The sequence below is a fragment of the Loa loa genome (genome assembly GCF_000183805.2).
Source record: "Loa loa unplaced genomic scaffold supercont3.48, whole genome shotgun sequence".
Classification (NCBI taxonomy): Eukaryota; Metazoa; Nematoda; class Chromadorea; order Rhabditida; family Onchocercidae; genus Loa; species Loa loa.
In genome coordinates, this window is record NW_018108228.1 from 6,448 (window position 1) to 25,873 (window position 19,426).

The 19,426-nt window shown below is 34.1% G+C and overlaps 1 protein-coding gene across 3 annotated transcripts in view; it reads left to right on the forward strand.

Annotated features, from left to right (window-relative positions):
• Positions 1 to 2,389: 2,389 nt before the first annotated feature.
• LOAG_17187 (FAM38A protein) overlaps positions 2,390 to 19,426 on the forward strand; it is a gene marked incomplete at its 3' end in the record, with an annotated part of 24,622 nt that continues 7,585 nt past the window's right edge. For all 3 annotated transcript variants that reach the window (XM_020449848.1, XM_020449849.1, XM_020449850.1), the window contains exons 1-28: positions 2,390 to 2,521; positions 2,686 to 2,956; positions 3,494 to 3,661; positions 3,778 to 3,886; positions 4,023 to 4,225; positions 4,513 to 4,723; positions 5,512 to 5,608; positions 5,762 to 5,856; positions 6,224 to 6,352; positions 6,558 to 6,689; positions 7,738 to 7,893; positions 8,342 to 8,488; positions 9,248 to 9,444; positions 9,595 to 9,740; positions 11,372 to 11,499; positions 11,746 to 11,877; positions 11,988 to 12,122; positions 12,333 to 12,533; positions 13,004 to 13,205; positions 13,464 to 13,606; positions 13,682 to 13,803; positions 13,907 to 14,153; positions 15,362 to 15,488; positions 15,565 to 15,727; positions 15,881 to 16,047; positions 17,399 to 17,529; positions 17,671 to 17,854; positions 18,441 to 18,598. In XM_020449848.1, the coding sequence (XP_020306557.1) occupies positions 2,458 to 2,521; positions 2,686 to 2,956; positions 3,494 to 3,661; positions 3,778 to 3,886; positions 4,023 to 4,225; positions 4,513 to 4,723; positions 5,512 to 5,608; positions 5,762 to 5,856; positions 6,224 to 6,352; positions 6,558 to 6,689; positions 7,738 to 7,893; positions 8,342 to 8,488; positions 9,248 to 9,444; positions 9,595 to 9,740; positions 11,372 to 11,499; positions 11,746 to 11,877; positions 11,988 to 12,122; positions 12,333 to 12,533; positions 13,004 to 13,205; positions 13,464 to 13,606; positions 13,682 to 13,803; positions 13,907 to 14,153; positions 15,362 to 15,488; positions 15,565 to 15,727; positions 15,881 to 16,047; positions 17,399 to 17,529; positions 17,671 to 17,854; positions 18,441 to 18,598 (4,365 nt within the window). In that variant the 5' untranslated portion in view covers positions 2,390 to 2,457. The remainder of the gene's footprint in view (positions 2,522 to 2,685; positions 2,957 to 3,493; positions 3,662 to 3,777; positions 3,887 to 4,022; positions 4,226 to 4,512; positions 4,724 to 5,511; positions 5,609 to 5,761; positions 5,857 to 6,223; positions 6,353 to 6,557; positions 6,690 to 7,737; positions 7,894 to 8,341; positions 8,489 to 9,247; positions 9,445 to 9,594; positions 9,741 to 11,371; positions 11,500 to 11,745; positions 11,878 to 11,987; positions 12,123 to 12,332; positions 12,534 to 13,003; positions 13,206 to 13,463; positions 13,607 to 13,681; positions 13,804 to 13,906; positions 14,154 to 15,361; positions 15,489 to 15,564; positions 15,728 to 15,880; positions 16,048 to 17,398; positions 17,530 to 17,670; positions 17,855 to 18,440; positions 18,599 to 19,426) is intronic.

A 19,426-nucleotide genomic window follows, 5' to 3' on the forward strand; every position in this document is an offset into this window, starting at 1 on the left:
TTTAAAACCAATTAAATTATCTGGTTTGTAAAATTTCTTTTTTGAAGTCTCAAACCTTCCAATGGACAGCACGACGCGTTCAGCGTCGAATTTGTGTGAAGAATGCAAAATGGACTATTATCATTGTTGTTTGTTTAATGGTTGTTGCCGCTGCTACCATACTTGTTATACTGAGGAACTCTGGCGTTTTCGATCATTCTTGATTGTCATTCTCATTGAAAGTTCGGACTGTATGGTATAATTGAGATGTGTACTGTTTGATCGAAAATGTTACTACGAGAAAACGAAGAAATTTAGGATTTATTTACTGATGTTTTTGTTTACCCAAAGTTTTTTGATCGGGAGTTTTTCGATTTTTCTTTTGTATTTATATGAGTATTTATTATTGTTGATATAAAGCAGTCGTCGTTTCGTGGTAACGAGCTTATTTGTAGTAGTTGCGCATTTTTTTTTCACTGATGTCCATCACACTACGACAGAACATGCACCGATTTGTCTGGAATTGGCATGTGACAAGAGAAACTTATTACGACCACCTTGGGATATTTTATTGGCTGTTTTGTATATAGTGTATTTAGTAAAGTCTTTGCGTGAAGTTTTTTTTTTGTTTTTCATTGACTTTACATTGTACAGTTAATAATTGTGACCAGCATATTTCAAACTACTGATAACCGCAATACAACCCAGTTCTCCACATGTGCATTACAAATTTTCCATACGAAGTTATCATGTGTTGCTTAAAGTTCATTTTATATCATGTTTCGTTAATATTTAGCGCAGCAGTCACGTATATTTTGCTTCAATTTCATTCCGAGGCTATACTTTGTATGCTTCTGCCGTCCTGTACTAAACATAACATTCATCAATTGTTTTTTTTAAATTCAAATATCAGGGAGTATTTGTGTTTTGTCATCTTTCATTTAGTCCATGCTTTCACTCATTAAGCCACTTAGAGTGTTTCCCCTTCGAGCAGGGAATTAAGCAAATGGAAGTGAACTGTTTGCAAATGTCGTTCAGCACTCTTCTGCCATCTTTGAGAAAGTTCTACATTTTGCTTGAGACAAACCCTATTCAAGTAGAAAGTCTGAATCTTGACCATAGAAGTTGGGACTCTAATCGTATACAGATAATTCTAACAGGAAGGCGGATTAAGAACTGAATGGGGCATATCGACGAAAGCCCATAAACGATACGAAGTACGGTTCAATTCGCTTCCCGATCAACGTTATGTTTTCTTCCAGTCAAAGTCACCTCAAATTTCATAATTTTGGCTACGTGCTGGTTTTTGAACCGTTTTCAGTAAGTAAATACGAGTATCGCAATTACTTCCCAATCTTTAGTCACAATGGTTACAAAGCTTGTCATTTCTACTGGTATCATGGCACATAATTGCATTTCTATGAAGCTTAAAGCCCGCCATTTTGCTTAAATAAAAGGTTTAGAGAAATTTGCCGCACATGTGGATACACGAGGAACAAAATAATCCACTTGTTTCCGGGAGTTTATGCCTTTGAAACTTTTTTCACTGCTATCAGCTTCTGCAACCTCCCATCTGGTCTTCCATGTCGGTACACGTGCCCAAAAGTTTGAAGACTCACTGCTGCAGGAGTTGTGGAGACCTATGCAAACAATAGTTGCTCGCTAGCGGCGCTTTATTGATCATCAGCTTCTTCGAGTAGTCATTTATTTGGTGTATAATGGTGCATTCATTGCATTGTGTGTATTCAGTCCCTCCCGTTAGTGTGTGTTCCTTGCAGTCCTTTGTTTAATCTGAATAATCGGTCGTCTAGAGATAATCACCTTTCTACAAATTAGTTGTAGGAAGTCTTCGCATCCAAAAAAGCATGGTCGCACGTCAACAAAGTTGGTGTCTTCACTTTCGATATCCACTTTTTTTTCCTTGACGTTTCCCATTATTCTGTAGTTCTCTCGTCCTGTTCTTGTAGGGTAGATTAATTTAATCGTTGATTGTTGTTTCGTGGTTGCATTTCGTAACTAAATTCTTTCTTTTATAATTAGCTTTACGAAAAGATCTTCAACTCCCAATTTTTATTTATTTCATTGAATTTTCGTGGGATACTTATATTTGAGTCTTGAGAATTTCAGTTTTAGGTGTTCTCACGTCTTAACTATTTCGAAGTATTTTACCGAAAATTGGACGCGAATATAGGTTTGTTGGATGAATCCGTCTGTTCCGTAGTCCTTCTTAGCTGAATCATTTCACTTACTGAATTAGTCATTAAATTTTTCCGTCACATGCTTTACTTTGTTCGATTCTTTTCAAGGCGCTTTTGATTATTTTTTCCTCATATCCCATATTTTAATACATTGCTACTTGCACTGTATTTCCAGTTGGTACGTTCTCTTTTTTTTTCCTGAAAAAGAAATATTTCAGGTGAACACGATAAGAAGAGAGTGCAATGCAAAGATAACCTTAACTGACTGTCAGAGTTAAATATGGCTTATATTTTGCTAGAAACGTCCTTATATCGATTTGTTCTTCCGATAGCATTACTTACTGGTTTGTTTTAAGATTATATGAGAACTTCATTATAATTTGATTTTGAAGCAGGAAGTTGAATAATTGAATCGTTCCCTTGTTTTGCATATTTTCTAATAATTGTATAATTATTACATATGATATGAATTACTGCTTATTAGGTAGTCTTTTTGTATTATTTCCAGGCGCATTAATTCGACCAAGCTTTATCTCTATCGCGTACGTTATTTTCGCCTTAATTGGTCCGCATCTGGGACCATTGTTGTCATCGGCACCAGTTCAACGAGCGCATCGTGTTTATTTTATTTCCATCTTGGTAACAGCATCCCTTGCTTCCGTTGTTCACTTGAGCTATCAGATTTATGAATCGTTTTTCCAACCAAATATTGACGAGTATTCGAAAACATGCAATATATCAGTTTGGAACTTTTGGTTACGACAAATTGGATTAATTAGGTATATTGATTAATTGATTAATAGTGCATTGTTAATGCGCAAAGAAAATATCTTATTTGCTAGCCACACATTACACATCAGTGATGTTGGCGTTTATTCCTAGAGGATTCTGTTGGGGGTTAAACCTCATTTGATATTCCATTACCCCACTGATTTATGTTTTAAAGCGAAAATAAGTATTTGCATGGTCCATCACTATTCTGTATTCACAGTGACACTGGGTGGTAGTTCTGAAAAAGAGCCATATCAAAATGTTCGATTCCTATGGATCGTAATAAGTTCATTAGGTATCTTAGCAATTTGATGCAATGAAAAATGTTCTGGATAAGAGATCTTGTTCCTTAAGTAAGCATATAATTTTTGCCGACCAGCCAGAATCGCATTTATTATGTTTATACAGTATTTTTTGTATTAACTGTATGATTTAAGAGAATTCCATTAGTGGTTTTAACTGCTGGATGAGTATCTTCTTTATGGAATGGTGCACTGTGGGACCAAAAATGCTTGTTAAAATGGCAAGGAAACATTACTTTTCAGAATCAAACGTTATTCTGGCTTCGACACAATACGTGTAGTTCTTCCTGAGTTCCTGGCATTTTCAGCTTCTCTAGCAACTACTGTTTGTTGCCTCCTTATTCATCGGAGTAATGATTCCAGAAGTAGCACTCGTATCACTAACGTGCAAGCAGTACGGGAAAGTTCAAGGTAATACTTCTGCTCTGCTCCGTTACATTTTTTCGATGTATTTTGAGGTTTAGGTGTTTTGATCTATCGCATATTGGTAGAGTCATAGTAAACGTTTAATTTTTTCTTCATTTCAGCATTATTGAGTCCGAGAAAACAAGCATCACTAAAGCAATGGTTTTGTTTCTCAAAAAGCTCTCAGATGTTTTAGTAATCTTGGCTGTCGGTTTAGTCGGCATTTTTCAGGTAATTGAAATGTTTTGTGATTTAGTTTTGGTAATTTAGTTTTAATTCTGAATCTTAGCCAGATTCAAATTTAATAAAGTTTAAACCAGGGGTTTCTTCCCAGAAGGGCTTATTCATTTTTATTAATTATTTTTAGCCATGTATTCTCAGCTCCGTTTATTTCATTACATTTCTGTTTGTCGCAACGTGGTGGGCATTGCACAAACCTCTTCACCGATATATTTTCAATAGGCTTAAACGTCTAGTCATCTGCTATTGCGCACTACACTTCCTGCTGCTTTATATGTATCAAATACCATTCTTTCAAATCATCTTACCTGGACAGTCATTTTTTGCTCGGTATGATTTTTATATGTTTCTTATCAAAACCGAGTTTGTTTGTTCGACTGTATAAATTTCATTTCTACACGGTGGCAGTCATCTTCTGATTACTTTACCCATTCGTCTTTATTAGAAAAAAGTTTCAACACACTGGGATGCAAACCACAGACTGAGATATAAAGACTGAGATTAATGCCTTAAACCGTATTATTTACAGCAAAGTTTGTTCAGTTCACTTCAAAGTTTTTTGAGTACTCTCGAATATATTTTCAGATTTAAACATTTTTAACTGCTATTTATTGCAGTTTGTTTGGTTTTGTTCCAGTTTTATATACGGATTGCAATGCTTGGTGGTCGCTGAGTATCATTTCACTTGATTATTGGACATCATTTACCAATATAATAGCTGTACTAGTTTTATATCACCTTTTGATTATGCAGTATGGTTTAACAAAATGTGGAATTCATCGTGAATATAGGGCTTGTGAAGGCACTGGAAGCATTATGCACAGAGAAGTAAGGGTTGGTTCTAACTGTTGTATCCAGAGTTTTCTCGATGATGTTCAACTATGCATACACTTTTATTTATTTCTCGATTTTTTGAATTTTCCGTCGATTTCTTCAGTTTTCTTTACTGATTTTTTTATTGGTTTTTCCATTACTGAGTATCACTGGTTTAATTGTAAAGTAGGTTTGTTTTCATTTTTCTCTCCTTTCCGGTGCTACTTATTCTCTTTGTTCCTATTTGAAAATTAGTGTTAAATGTTAGTAGGCAACAGAAGAGAGTCTGAATTTCAGAGTTTATGATATTTTTTTTGCTTACTTCCGGATATATCTCAATATTTTTGAATCGCTTTGTAGAATGTAGTCATGCCAAGGTACAGATCATTTCAAGGAGTAGATGCTGATGTGGATAATGAAAAGACGAAAATGCAGCTTCAGGAAAAGAGGAATGTTGCGTGGGGAAAGTGCTGTGATGATTTAGCAACCCATAATATGTAACTAATTGTTTCAGTTCAAAATTCAAAATTTAATTCCCATTTAATATGTGCTTTTGTTTGCTTGAGCATCTCCCAGTCTGTCTTTGATTTACATATTTTTACTTCTTTTTTAATATGCGTATTGCTTGTTGGATTTGACTTCTTCCTGTTTCATCGAAAGCATTTACTGCTGATCATTTGCAATCGCACCCTTCAACATTTCTATCTGGATTGAATCGTATTTGTTTGCTTCCATTCTGTCAAATCATGTATTTCAAATCCAAGTTCCCGTTTGTATTACGCCAAACAGTTTTTCTTTTGCAGCTCCTTGCAGATGACGCCAATCCTCACTATGTCGGAAATCTACATCAAGCTAACCTTTGTCATGCTGATCATCAGGATATGCCCACTGTTTTTGTTGGTAATTTACTACATATTTTGTTTTCATATTTGCTTCATCTCAGTTTTATCCAAATGACACCTCACGTAAAAAATATGAATTTTCTTAATCTAAAAACTCCATAATTAATATTGGATTTGAACTCCCGATTTAAATTTAAGTCAAATTTTCCAGAACTGAGAGGATATGAAACAATATCTCAAGGATTCAGTGCTGCACTAACTTTCATTTCCCATCACCTCCATATTTTTTCACTAACGACTATGACGGTAATACATGAATTCAGCTCTTGTTTTTCCCATAACAAGAAGTCATGAGTGATTACCTTCCTTAGATATATTGATTTTTTAGTGAATTTCATTCATTTTTTATTGGGAGGTATTATTAGATATATCTTCAAGTGTGACCCAATATAACTCGTTTTAATGTCAATCCGATTATAATTTGAGCATGCAGTTTAATCAACTGGAAACTTGTTCAACAGATATAATCGAGAAACCAGTCAAAAGCTTTATAATGCAATCTCTGATTGAAAGCTTATGAGGAACTGCCTTGTGCATATACCCAAGTCTGGAATATCCAGTTATCATTCAGAATACACATTTCATAATATCACTATTTAAATCATTTTTCCAGTTGTGGGCACTTTTGTACCACTCAGTATTTGGTCTCGTACTTTTAGTAGAAGTTTGTACCGTTTTGGTTTTCAAGAACACACGCGCTATGGCACTTCGAGCATCACCACCACTCACGGCATATGTTGAAGTGTATTTTATTCTTTTTGTGGTTTAAGTAATTTTTGTTACCGCTGATATCACATTAATGTTTGTTTTGAATGCCTGAGAATTGAATATATTTTAAGGACGTCATCTTAAACACTTCATTATAACTTTATCAGTGAATAAATTTCTAAGAGAACAAGTTTAATATGATGATTTAAACATTGCAGATATTTAAGTTTCGATTTTAGTTCCTACTTGTTGTGCAGTATGTATGCAGCATGGATGTCAAAAATGAAGTACCGCAGTCAAGCTATTTAGAACTTGCTGGTTTCATTTTCGCACCCAGTCGAACTGCAGCGTTCATTACTCTTTTGACGAAGGTTTGCTCTTTGTTTGATCGGTCGAGTGTTTTGTATATTCTTCAGCTTGTAGAACTTCATTTACTTTTGAAAAAAAATTTGATGTATTTTCTTTGAATCCTATTTAAAGGACGTCGATAATTTGTCAAAAGTGATAAAATAAGTTACTAACAACTGTCTGTGAATGTTATACCTGGAGAGGAATGAAAGGGTGAAGCAGTGTTGAGTCATTTAACGAATGGAAGAAATTCACTGCACGCGTTCCTGTACAGAAATACAAAAATCAGTGTGGGAAGAAACGACAGACGGCAAAACAGAAGTTCCATAGAAGGACGTGAAAAAGGGAGCAAAAGAGCAGTAGCAGTAAACAACGGCGGAAAGACTGTTTATGCATGATCCGATTGCTTTTTAATTTGCTGCTGTTTTATCTATGCATAAATTAGCTTTAAGTGTAGAAGCTGAGGTGGATTTTTTGTTTTTTCTTTCAGATTGTTTAGAGGGGACGAGATAAAGTTGGGGAGAGAAGCGAAAAAAAAAAATTTTTTTACTTGTGAGAAGGGCAGGTAAAGTCTACTGCTAGCGGTCATTTTATAATCAGACACTGATTAATACGTTATAGATTTGATGGATATTTCAGGTTGTTTTATTTTAAATTTTTCTTCGGAGGACTTTTAAATTTAGTTATTTATATAATTTTTAACTTCTGCAGCCGCTTTTACGTTCAGCTTGACTACCGATGTTTATTATCGTTTGATAAATAATGCTTGAGACCCACAGCAATTGAATGTACTGCAGTACGTTATGATTTAGACTTTGTGAGCACTAGTTTATCATGATAATGAGTGAAGTATCTGGCGGAGGATCCATCATTAAAAAATCAGAACCCATTTAAATAAGGTTTTATTGCATCATATCGGTGAGATTTTAACACTTTTAAATAATGGATTTCGAAATTAAAACTCATCATGTCAGAAGTTGTATCCTTTCTCGTTGGTTTTTCTTCAGATGTATATTTTTCCCGTTATATTTCACCATTCTTGATTTCTTAAGGCAATTTATCTACTTCTAGGGTTTATTGAGCTTACCGCTGTTTGCGCTGCTTTGGGTATATTTTCGTGAAAAATACGGCCGTCCAGCTAGAGCTGATGAACAAGAGCGAATGTATGGTATTTATTCAATAGCTGTTCCCATCGGCATATCTGGTAATGAGGCAACATCATCTCGAGTAAGTTTGGTGGTTGACTTGTTATATCCTAACTTTTATTCCGGACCACATATTCTTACATAATTCGAAGCTTCTTTTGCATAATATAGGCATGTATTCGACAGATTTTGATGATAAATATGAGACAAATAGTTTTAACGTTTCCAGATTGTCTTTTCCTGACTTACATCGTTTACCCTCCACTATGGGGTGTCTTACTACACTGTTACTGGTTTTTGGCACTCTGCATTTTTTATGCTTTGATTTTTTGCATTTAATGCTTCTATCCCTTATCACCTGATTTTAAAATAGGCTTCTATTAGGATTTCGATTTTCTTCTATAGAAGCAGTTTTGCAATTTTCAGGCCTGGTTTACGGATCTAGAAATAAAAGTTGCTTATTAAACCTGAAAATTTTATTTTTTTATTTGCGAAAGATAATGGTTTGATTGTTTGTTTACTTGTTGCAGAGTACATCAGTGGGTGTTAGAGTTGTAGCGAAATACTGGATTTTTGTTGTCAGTTTTGTTCTGCTCGTTATTTCAATCCATTCACCACCAGTTCTGTATACTGTCGCTTTTTTCATATCATTCAGTGTGCTAATTGTCCTGCTACTGGTATGTTTCTCTTTTTTTTAACAGTTTGAGTTTTAACATCATTAATTCAGTTTCATTCCGTTTAGAGGTAATTCCAGTTTTCTCAATTCAAAAAGTAAATGTTGCCATTCACTTTTGATTAATCTTGCTTAAAAAGAAATTTCTTTGCAGCTGAAGAATCAAAAGGGATATATTCATTTAAATACTGTTAGATGACTGAATGTTTGGTTAGAAGGTTGAACACAGTATATCCGTATTTTCAATGCATTTTTTTTCGTCGACATAAAAATTGCTGCAATGCAAATTGAGCACTTACTTTTTTGGGAGTAAAAATTTGAAACTTGGTGTCTAGTATTCTAAACGGATAAGATTTTCAAATAAGGTTTTTTAAAATAAGATTTGCAAGCAGGGCGATCATTTACATACATTAAATTTCATAGTCATGTGTTTTTTTTTGCACATGGAGTAATCGATATGCATAGATGGAAGTATAAAAATAGTGCCATGTTTGACATGTTAGTTTAGTGCTGAGTAATAATGTCGATTTTTAATCTTTTTTAATACTCGGTACTTAATAATCACTTCTGAAATATCCTTTATTAATTATGCAGGTGGAAAATGAAATCTAATGATTCGTGGTCCAGTTAGTTCAATTTATTTTCTTTTTTTATGGAAACAACGCTTAAGGGAGCTTATGTTATCCTGTTTCTAATTTAAATTTTCAGAAACCAGTCAACTAAATGTATTTTGACATGAAATGCCGTGATTTCTCATTTTCAGTTTTCCTTTGACTGTCTACGACGTCTCTTGTATAGTTACTTTACATTCCTGACGATATACTCATTAGCTGTGGTAATAGTTCTATATTGTTATCAGTTCCCTGCAATACCGTCGATCTGGCAGAAAGCAACTGGACTTAGTGATGATTGGAATCACGATATAGGCTTAATCAATTACAGACAAGAAGGAGATAGAGGGTGAGGATTGTCTTGGCATCTGACTCTAGTTTTAGAGTCAAGTAAATAATTCTGTTGTACGTTTAATTTTATTAGTCTTGAATCATTCAGTCGTTATTTCATGCTTTTGCTAGCATCTTTATACAATGGTATTCAGATATTCATTTTCAGATCCTTGTTAGTTCATTTGATTGGACCAATTTTACTTTTCATAGTGGTCATGTTGCATTTGAAATTCTTTTATGATCTATGGTGTCCTTTCGTTGCGCCTATTCCGAACGCAACTGGTAGCGGTATAACTGCAGCAACTTCTGATGGTAAGTTTTTTTGAATACAGTTTCTTTAATATGTTTTACATATATTTCTCCGCATTGCATTGTTGTTTTAAGTATTTTCCTAAAACAAATCAAGTGGATGCAGAAATTCTAAGCTTCTAAGTTTTTTTTCCTTTTTTGTTAGAAACTTCTCCGAAACTCTTCCAACTCTATAATAAGCCCAATGTCGTGCTGCTAACTGATCCAAGTTTAATTGTCCGTGCTTACATCTTTACTGGTCTTACTCGAAATTTGAGGAAATTACAATGAAGCTATTCAAATTTCGTTAAACCGTTATGAATGTTTTTGACATCGGCTGTTGAACATGATCCACAGAAACGAAATTTGTTTCTTGGATTCCCTGATCTTTGTTCAGTTTAATCCAATTCAACATCCTAGCAGCGCATTTCTGTTTTTCTTCGAATGTTGATAGCGTTATCAGCTCTGTCACTCCAAACCAAAGAAAACGATGTATGATCATTTCGGCAAGCTTCTAGAATTTAAATCCAACAGTTTTATTAAAATTTCTCACTTCCGTTTTTGAATTATATTTCTGGTCATTTCTTACAATTTAAGCTATGCAGTTGCAGTCTTCCTTTTTTGATCCATCCGCACTTCTCAGGATTTTGTTGCTCATCTTCCAAAAACTAATTCTCTGTTTTTCATAGTTCAAATTTTCCATGTTTCCTTGTTTTTAGTCAACGAGACTTAAATTTGATTATAATTTTGCTGTCAGTCAAATTATCCAAGCTTTCCCCTATATGTTATCGAGTTTATGGGCCGATTATCCTCAATCAGAAAGACATTTGCAATATTTGTGAGAAAAGCCATACAGGAAAACATGTGCAAAGCTCTTGCAATACTGTTTTTCTACCTCATCAGCTTTGCCGCTATCTCTCTACCTAAGTGATGGAAAAAATTTATTTTTGTATTGAATGTTCTATACTGTCTTGCATTTTTCGAAATAGTTTTATCCCAATAATTGAAAGTTTAAATGTTAGTAGACTTGATTTTAAAAATACAAATTCGGAAGATTATTTGCTTTTGTACTTTATTAAAATGTTTTCTTAATTTTGATCTCAATTTTGAAATAGATGATAAAAGCACGTGCAAGTGAAGATAGGTTTGTTTTCCACCCTTGAATACATTTCACAATTAATGAATTAGTTAAAGGTAATTCGTCTCAGAATTGGTTCCATGCAATGAGTAGTGGGTGTTAATTGTTAGTTTCTTGGAATACCGGTGTTTTTATTTTAAATTCATGGAAATGGGGCTGAAATTACATTTTTAACTTATTGTTTCGAACAGTTCCTTGTAATTCTCCATTGTTCTGCTTCAAGTTTTGCAGCAATTTTCGTTAATTTTATGCTAATATAATTTCGTTGACAAATTGTGGCACGTTTTGCTTTGGTAATATTCTGGGTCCATTTCAGTTTTGTAGTATTCATCTAAGCATTGTTGACATATGCAGTCATTAAATGGGTTGTTGGGATGTCATATGATAATAATTTGGTTCAGTCTCTCTCTCAAAAGAAAGCATTGTTCCTAAGGATTATAATAAACCATGAAGTTTTTCAGGAACTTCAGTAAGTATTCCAAAGTTTAAATACATGTGTGTAGATTACTTATTACAGAACAAAAGGATTTTTATGCCAAAGTGAAGCATATCGCTAGCTGTATGGTGGAAGTGTTATGGAGCATTGCAGAAGCTCATGTGGCCAAGCTTGTCATGTTCATCTTAGTTATTGTTGCTGTCAACGATGTAAATTCATTGTTTATCTGGAACCTATCGGCTTTATTACCGAAAAGTTACAAATAAGAGTAACTCACGAATATGGGACGAGTTTTTGGTTTCTTTGTCCTTGTTACTAAGATTTTTGGTTTGTTGATGAAATTAGGAGATAGAAAATGCTTTTCTTACCACACCGTTTGGATTTTTGATGCTCAAATAGAAAAATATTTTTTAATTCGAATTTCTTCCTTCCACTAAAAGTTTACATATTTGCAGATATGCGCCCTCAATTTAACATTAATCATTTTTACTAGTATTGCTGTTTGTGTTCCGGCAATCTCATCGACTCTGTTTCGGTTGTTATGTATATTCATATCAGCATTTGTCACGATTAGAATGATTTATCAGGTTAATTTCTTGCTTTGCTGGAATATTCTTCGGATTTACAGAATACATTGACATGTTTATGTAAAATGTATATTTCGCTTGAAGAAATATTAGATTTGCTAAACTTACAGATGCATTTTGTAGTGGAAAAACCACTACCAGTATATTCGAAAGAGTTGATATGCAATTCATCCGAGTATACTTTAAGTGCAACGGCATACTGGCTTGGTTTTCGCAAAGCACCCGTTCTTGGAAATTACATTGGTGTAAGTGGAGATTTTTTTTAGTTTCATATAATTATGGATTATAAGAGATTTTCTTTTTAGTTTCATATAATTTTGGATTATATGAGTATTTTTTTTAGTTTCATATAACTATGAATTATAATTTAAGTTCCAAAAGTTTGTACAGTATATCCAAACTAATTCTTGTCACTAACTTCAGTTTTTAAATCGTTTTCATCATTTCTTTTGCAGGGTTTAATCGTTGCTTTATTAGCAATAACATTACAAGCGATTGTTATCTATCACCAGCAACATAAACGTTTGATATCCGGGACAAGTGTTCCACCTCGTGGACTGGTGTTTCCGGAAGCAGATCCCAACAACTGGGATAATAATCTGGTTGATATGATAAAGTTTTTGTTCAATTATGGATTCTATAAATTCGGTTTAGAGGTACTTGTTTTATTTTGACAAATCTTAACTGCAATACCAACATGTAAATTTTTATCCTATATATACGCGGATACACATATAGGTTTTTACGTATAAATATTCTTTTCGAAATAGGTTACCCTGGGCTCTTAGAACAGTGAACTTGTCTTTCTGTAATTAGTTATGGGAGACATTACACTAACTTAAAAAAAAAGAAATGAAATCGTGACGTTAGGAATTTGCAGCCGATGTTTCTATTCTCAAAGCGATAATTTCAAAAAAATGACTGTTGAGAATCTAAAGTCAAAAGATTTCCCTTCTAATTCTGTGGCTATGATATGAAAAAGTTTGCAACTTCTTGTCTCAGTAGGTTATCCTTTTTTAACTGTAGTATTGCTTTCAGGGAGGGTTTAAGTAGCAGCGAGATGATTTGTCTTGAAAGTTCTTTTCTTTTTTTCATACAAAATTTAGTAAGGTTTAAAAAACTGAAGTTGTCAATGACGATGATGGTCGTGGTGGCATGGATGCGAATGGATTTACTGGCTACGCTTCTACTTATTTGGTTAATGGTTTTCGTATTAAGCTCTCGTGTAACCTGCCGTTGCTTATGGCCAGTGTTCCTTTTTTATTTAGCCGTCCTATTTCCCATGCAGTATGCCTTCTATGTTGGCTTGCCACCATCCCTCTGTTTCGGTATGTGTTTCCGTTACTTTATTTTATACTGGAAAAGAAGTTTAGTTTTTCAGTAATGTATTCTGATTTTCTTTCAATTCTGATTTAAATTTCATTAACTGGTTGTGGATTTGTCTTTTTTTTCGGTTTCATGATATTCATTTCTTTCTTTTGTTGCTTTTTTCAACCTCATCATTCTCATTCTCGAAATTTGTTTGAAATTCTGAAAATATACCAATAGTGAATGCATTTTTTGCTTCTTAATCAACGATTTTGCAGATTATCCATGGAGCCGGTGGTTATCCAATCCACTACAAAATGATAATTTGATATTTTGGTTGGATTTGGCTAGTTATCGCTTTGAGTTAAATGCAAGGAAGTCAGTGGCCGACTTCCTCCTCCTTTTAATGGTTGCCTGTCAGGTAAATATTATTCGTATAGATTTCTGAATTTTCAAAAATTCTGTATTTAATTTTTCTCTATTTAATCCATTTCAGGAATACGCTTTTCGAAATGAAAGCAGTTCACCAGCAGGTGACAATGTCTCCATTTATGCTAACAGCGAATGCTTTGATCTGAAACGGAGCAACCCAACATATGATTTCATTGCTCAACAGCAGTCAGTATTCTGTTCCAAAAACTTTTTTTTATTGAATTTCTTGGATTTCGATATATTCATTGAACAGTTTGACCTTCGAAGCATGATTTAAAATTTTTTCCAGGAGTTCTGTCGATTTCTTGAAAATAATTATCTTTATGTACGGGCACTGGATAACTATTATAACGGTGTTAGTGGCCAGTCTGGGTGGAGTATCTTTATTCGCCCTTGGTTATATCACTTTGGCGTTTTGGATACTTTGGCAAGGAGCAGATTTGTATATTATGCAAGATTATCGCAAGACCCTCAAACGGTGGAACTTACTTCTGTACTACACAGTATTTGTCATGTTTTGTAAACTTGCCTTACAGGTGATTATTTCTACACTTGATGGCATATTTCTGGATTTACCAGGATAACTTAGGATTTGGCTGACATGATCTTGATGTTATTGAGATTTGACAACACGTCAAGAAGAGCCATGTTTATCCATTATAAGCTGCTACCTCCATTTTCTACTCACCATTCTGGTCTCACTCATTATTACCTTATATATTCACTTCCTTTCTGATACCACTCAGGAATGCTCTAGCTAGCGAGGTAAGGATCTTGAAATAAAATCTTACTTTTACAAAATCTTACTGCCCAACAAATCTTAGTTTCTTACTGTCTTACTGCCCTTACTGTCCAAAAAATCTTACTTTTATTTATGATTCCAATCATATTCGATACTGTGATGAGTAGGTTTAGAATTCGCTTCTTTTTATTGTTACGAAGAGATATTTAGAATTCTTTGTTTCATTATCTGCTTTCACTTTTTTCCACCTCCTACTTTCTTACCTTCTAGCTTCAGGTATAGGGATAAGATTTGTTAAGATTATCAGATGTGTATTATCTCCTTTTCTTCGTTCTAAAACTCAAAACATAGGATTACGATGCAACTTACAAATAATTTATGAAGCTTTTAGCTGTTAAGGATCGATCAAGCCCATTCAGCCACCTTAAGATCTATGACTCTGACGTGACGATTTTTTACTGTTGTTAATATGGATGATGCCCTCATAGTTGTCCCAACAAGAAGCTGACTGGTGATCTTATCTCACTGCAATATCCCTCTCATAGTTTATAGACGCATGTAGAAACGTTGGATTATTCCCGTAATAAATGTTTGATTTGACTGTAACCGCTATATATCAGCATGCTGCCCGATCTAAGAAACGCATAGAATCTAGAAACGTTTTTGTTTAAACGTTGCAGCTAATAACTGAATGCTGCTTGCTATCTGGAAATATCCCCGATTTCCGGTGTTCATACCTTGTGGTGAGGTACTTTGCATGATAAAGGACTTTATGCATATGCTAACGTTGTAGCTCTCTTATTGCTTACTTGATGAAACACAGCTTCGTCGAAGTTCGCAGCTACATTCGTTCTGTTGTCATCTATTGAGATCGGTTTTTTATTATACATTTCTGATTTGAAACAGATTTGGAAATTTTGTTGCTTTATTAGGAACTCTAAAGTAGTTAATACATTTTTATTTTTCTGTAGATTTTTTAAAGCTAAATTTTCTGGATTTCAGATTTTCGCATGTGCTTTTGTCCACGTACTGATAGAAACAAATCTTTGTTGCATTCGTCAGCTGTTAAGCATTGTTTGTGTAAGCACAATTCCTGGAAGAACAAGCAACTATTACTTACCCAGTGAACGTATGTTATTAAGTTCATATTTGTGAGTTCGAAGTTTTCAAATTGATTTTTGCTAAAGTATATGGTTTTCTTTCAGAACAAGAATTCGACAAAGAATGTGCGGTGCAAAAATCGGAAACTCAAATAGGCTTTGACACATTTGCGTTTGGCTTATTAGTGTTACAACTTCGGGTCTTTAACTCATGGTATTTCCAACATTGTGTGGTTGAGTACCGATCTGTAGCCGTACTAATGAATCGGTATTGTATGATTCTCGAATATGCTAGTACATTTGGGAATATTCACTAGAATATTTCGTAATAAGTAAATCAAATGATTTTTTCTCCTTAATTAATGATCCAAATTGTAATTTAAATTAGACCTTTCTTGAACCAGTTGAATTTTCTTTTCAGTGGCGCAGTTCTTCAAGACCAGCTTATTGAGAGAGAAATGATAGAACAGAAGAAACAACAAGAGCAGAAATTCAGAAATATCAAAGTGCGCACGGATCAAATTCGTAAGGACTACGAAAAACGTCTCAGCAAAGTTGGCACTTTTGTGCCACAAACATATGGCCAAGGTATGCCATCTTCCTGGAGTTTTTCTTCAGTTTCTACTTGAATTTTCTGGATTGAATATGGAAAATCTCTATTAGCTTTTTTGTCTTCAAATCTGCCGGTAATTATCAGTAAGATTAGAGATTTCGAAATGTAACATCATTGTAATGGGGCAGATTCAGCTTTGGAGAAATCATGTTTTCGAATGCTGGGTTTGTTCCAGTATATATTTTTATCAAGTAGTAATTTCTTGACTTAAAAGATTCCCGAAATTTTTGGATTTTGGAATGAACGACTTCAGATTAGCGATGGATGATAGAATTCCTGTCTTCTTTTACTAAAGTTTTTTTTTTCTGTTCTCGAGGACTCGAATTGTTTTTCTAGGACCAGCTTCGAATTTCAATAATTGCCGATTTTATAATTGAATTTTTAAGCGCCGTTTTTATTTAACATTTTTGCGAAGTTTCCAGTTTATAAGTTTCAGTCTTCTGTCCTTTTTATTCTCATATTTGGATGGCGATATCGCTATTTTTTTGTCTCGTTGATTTTTTCTTGTTTCTGGAATTCAGATGTCAAATTTCCAGCATTGTATATTTGTTCATCAGCATCATAATTTTTCAAGTTGAGTGAAACTTTGTGTTTCATTCAGTAAAAGTTTTGTGGTAACATAGAAACTTGGGAAAACTTCATCCAGTAATTTTGGAGTTTCTGCACTCCTCTCTATTTGCTGCTGCTCTTTTTATCTGTTTTAAACTCAACGGTGTTGTTAGCTTTGCAAGTTGCGTCATATGAGTACTTTTTGTTAGGGTATGAAACTTAATATTCGACCTATTTCATTTTTGTGTTTTTCTGCTAGTGTTCGTTCTTTACAAATCCACTGTCATTGTGTTTGGTGTGTCCAGGAACTGAGGCGTATTATCCGAAGAATTCTAATCCTTGGTATAGGCTGAGCGATGCGCGTGAACGTTTTGATTACCGAGTGTTTGGTTTGTTTTGAAGAAATCCCTCTGCAAACGTTGCTTGGCGTTTTGTTTACATAATCATGCTTCTAACAGCATATCTTTTTTATCTAACATACATGCTAACTTATTAACCAGTTCAATTTCACTCCAGTTTTTTGAACCAAACACATCTGTTAAACATTATTCTCGGAACGATTGCTAGGTCCTTCTCTTTTTATTTATAGTGTTGTCAATGTTATGCATTCTTGCTGTTAAACATTCTGGTAATATTCAGTTTTATTTAAATTTTTTGAAGTAAAGGCGAGATGAAAGTATCCATCTCAGAATCAACAAACATCTTACGAAGAGCCAACTTAGGTGCTTTACACAGAAGCTGTCAATACAACCAAACTTCTTAACTTCGTATTTTCAGCCAAAAGAGCCGGTGATTATTATATGTTCCAATATGATCCATCAGAGGATGTACTGGATGAACAACTGGAAACATTTGTTCCAGAAGTAACACCAGGAGCTGGTGATTTTAACAAATTGGATCCTGCTCAGGTTAGTTTATTATGCGCTGGAATTTATCTTTTTAGAAATTGGCGAGGTATATTAGCATCAGTTTTGTAAGTTCTGAGCAAGCATACATTTTCATTCATATTGCGTCCCTTACATGTACCCATACTGATATTGTAATTTTAGCTGGTGCATACCGCTATGCAGCGTGATCTTAATTTGGCTCAAACTTTGGATGCTGTCAATTCGGCTGAGCGAATTGAAACTGATGAAGAAAGGCGTATGATCAAAGCTGTTTCGGACGAGATGAAATTACCCCAACAAGAGAAAACAGTAATGGAATTATCAATCGGTGAAGAACCAAAGTCTGGTATGCTCCTCCGTTAATTTCTAATCTGCTGGTTGGATAAATCGGTCTCTAACAATCAGCATTTTTAATGTCTCCTGGAGTTCAGCTCTGTAATCTTTTTCCGTTGCGCAGTTTTACTGTGACATAGTAAAATCTTAATAAAATACTGCGGGATTGAAAAAGAATGAATCATATCACAAGAATTACAACAAATGCCAATATTAGTACCAAATGGTAAAACACAATGGTTATCAACGTCAAATAACGAAAATCACCATCATTTAAATCATTCAAGGGCTTTATAAAAGAATCAAAACATGACATGGCTTACTATTCTCTCCATACTCATAACTTTAATATCACTGATGACCAATAACTCTGGAAATTAACTCAGCGACGAAATACATGCCTGATATTGAATCAACCGAAAAACCAGGATCAACTATAATAACCAACAAATAAACTTTACAGTCTCATCTTAACTGTTTAGTACAACTTTTCACTGTCTCACTCTGTTTTTAATAGTTGTAAATTTGATTTTGGAAATTTCATATTTTGAATGTTTTATATTGGATGCTTATTGAAATTCTAATCTGGGGGTTTTCAGAAGGGCAGTTTATAGCAAGCTTACGTTTTCTGCAAAAAATCTTTACTTCTGCCCTTGGTTGGCTTGCGGCTTTTTTGAACCGTAGATCTCGTGAACATCGATATGTTGCTTATGTCCTTGGAAAGGAAAAAGTGAAACTAAAAGAAAGGCTGAAACAGGTACCCATTTTGTTATAATTTTTGAAAAACAGCCCCCTCATATCAGACTTTTTGGGCGTCCTTCCCAAATTTTTGATTTTTCTCTTTAATTTATCGCATGCAGGAATTTTCGAAAAACTTTTCAGTCAGATAAGGGTCGGTTGATTTTTGGAGGAACTATTAGTATTAGTATTGATTGCATTCATTTTCAATAAGCTTGACTTGAAAAAAGTAATTCATAAATTATTTCTAATTTGGATTATTTGCTTGAAATATCTTTTAAATTCTTGTTTTAAGAAAAGTAAGAACTGGTTCCTGTTGTGTGTTGAAGGTTGAAGGTTGAAGGTTAGATGTTGAAGGCATTGTCTTAAAGATTACGGGAGTCATTCCGGAAGAATTGACCGCTTTTATATCAAAATTAGTACTTCTATGGCATGAACATGCTACTGCTTGTTGTTATGTCATAACACAACTGTAACTTGTTAGAAATAGTAGTTGTAGTGATACTTCACAACTCAGTGGTTTATAAAAGAACGCGAGGAGGTGAGCTTTTAAAGCCTTGGCTTTGGAACATCCAGATACCAAATATTACTGTTGTTAGTCTGAGTTAATCAAAAGTTAAGGTGTGAATCTAAATTCATTTTGCGAATTGATTCAACAAATGAAGTTTGCAATGACAAATAACGAATCTATTCAAGTGTGCGAATAATTAAATAATGACTTCATCGAAATCATTATAACAATGAATTATTAAATGCGTATTACTTATCACCACAATTCACCCGTCTATCCTTCATATATTATCGCTATCGTTATTGTAATCATTATTACTCCTATTAAACATGCTTT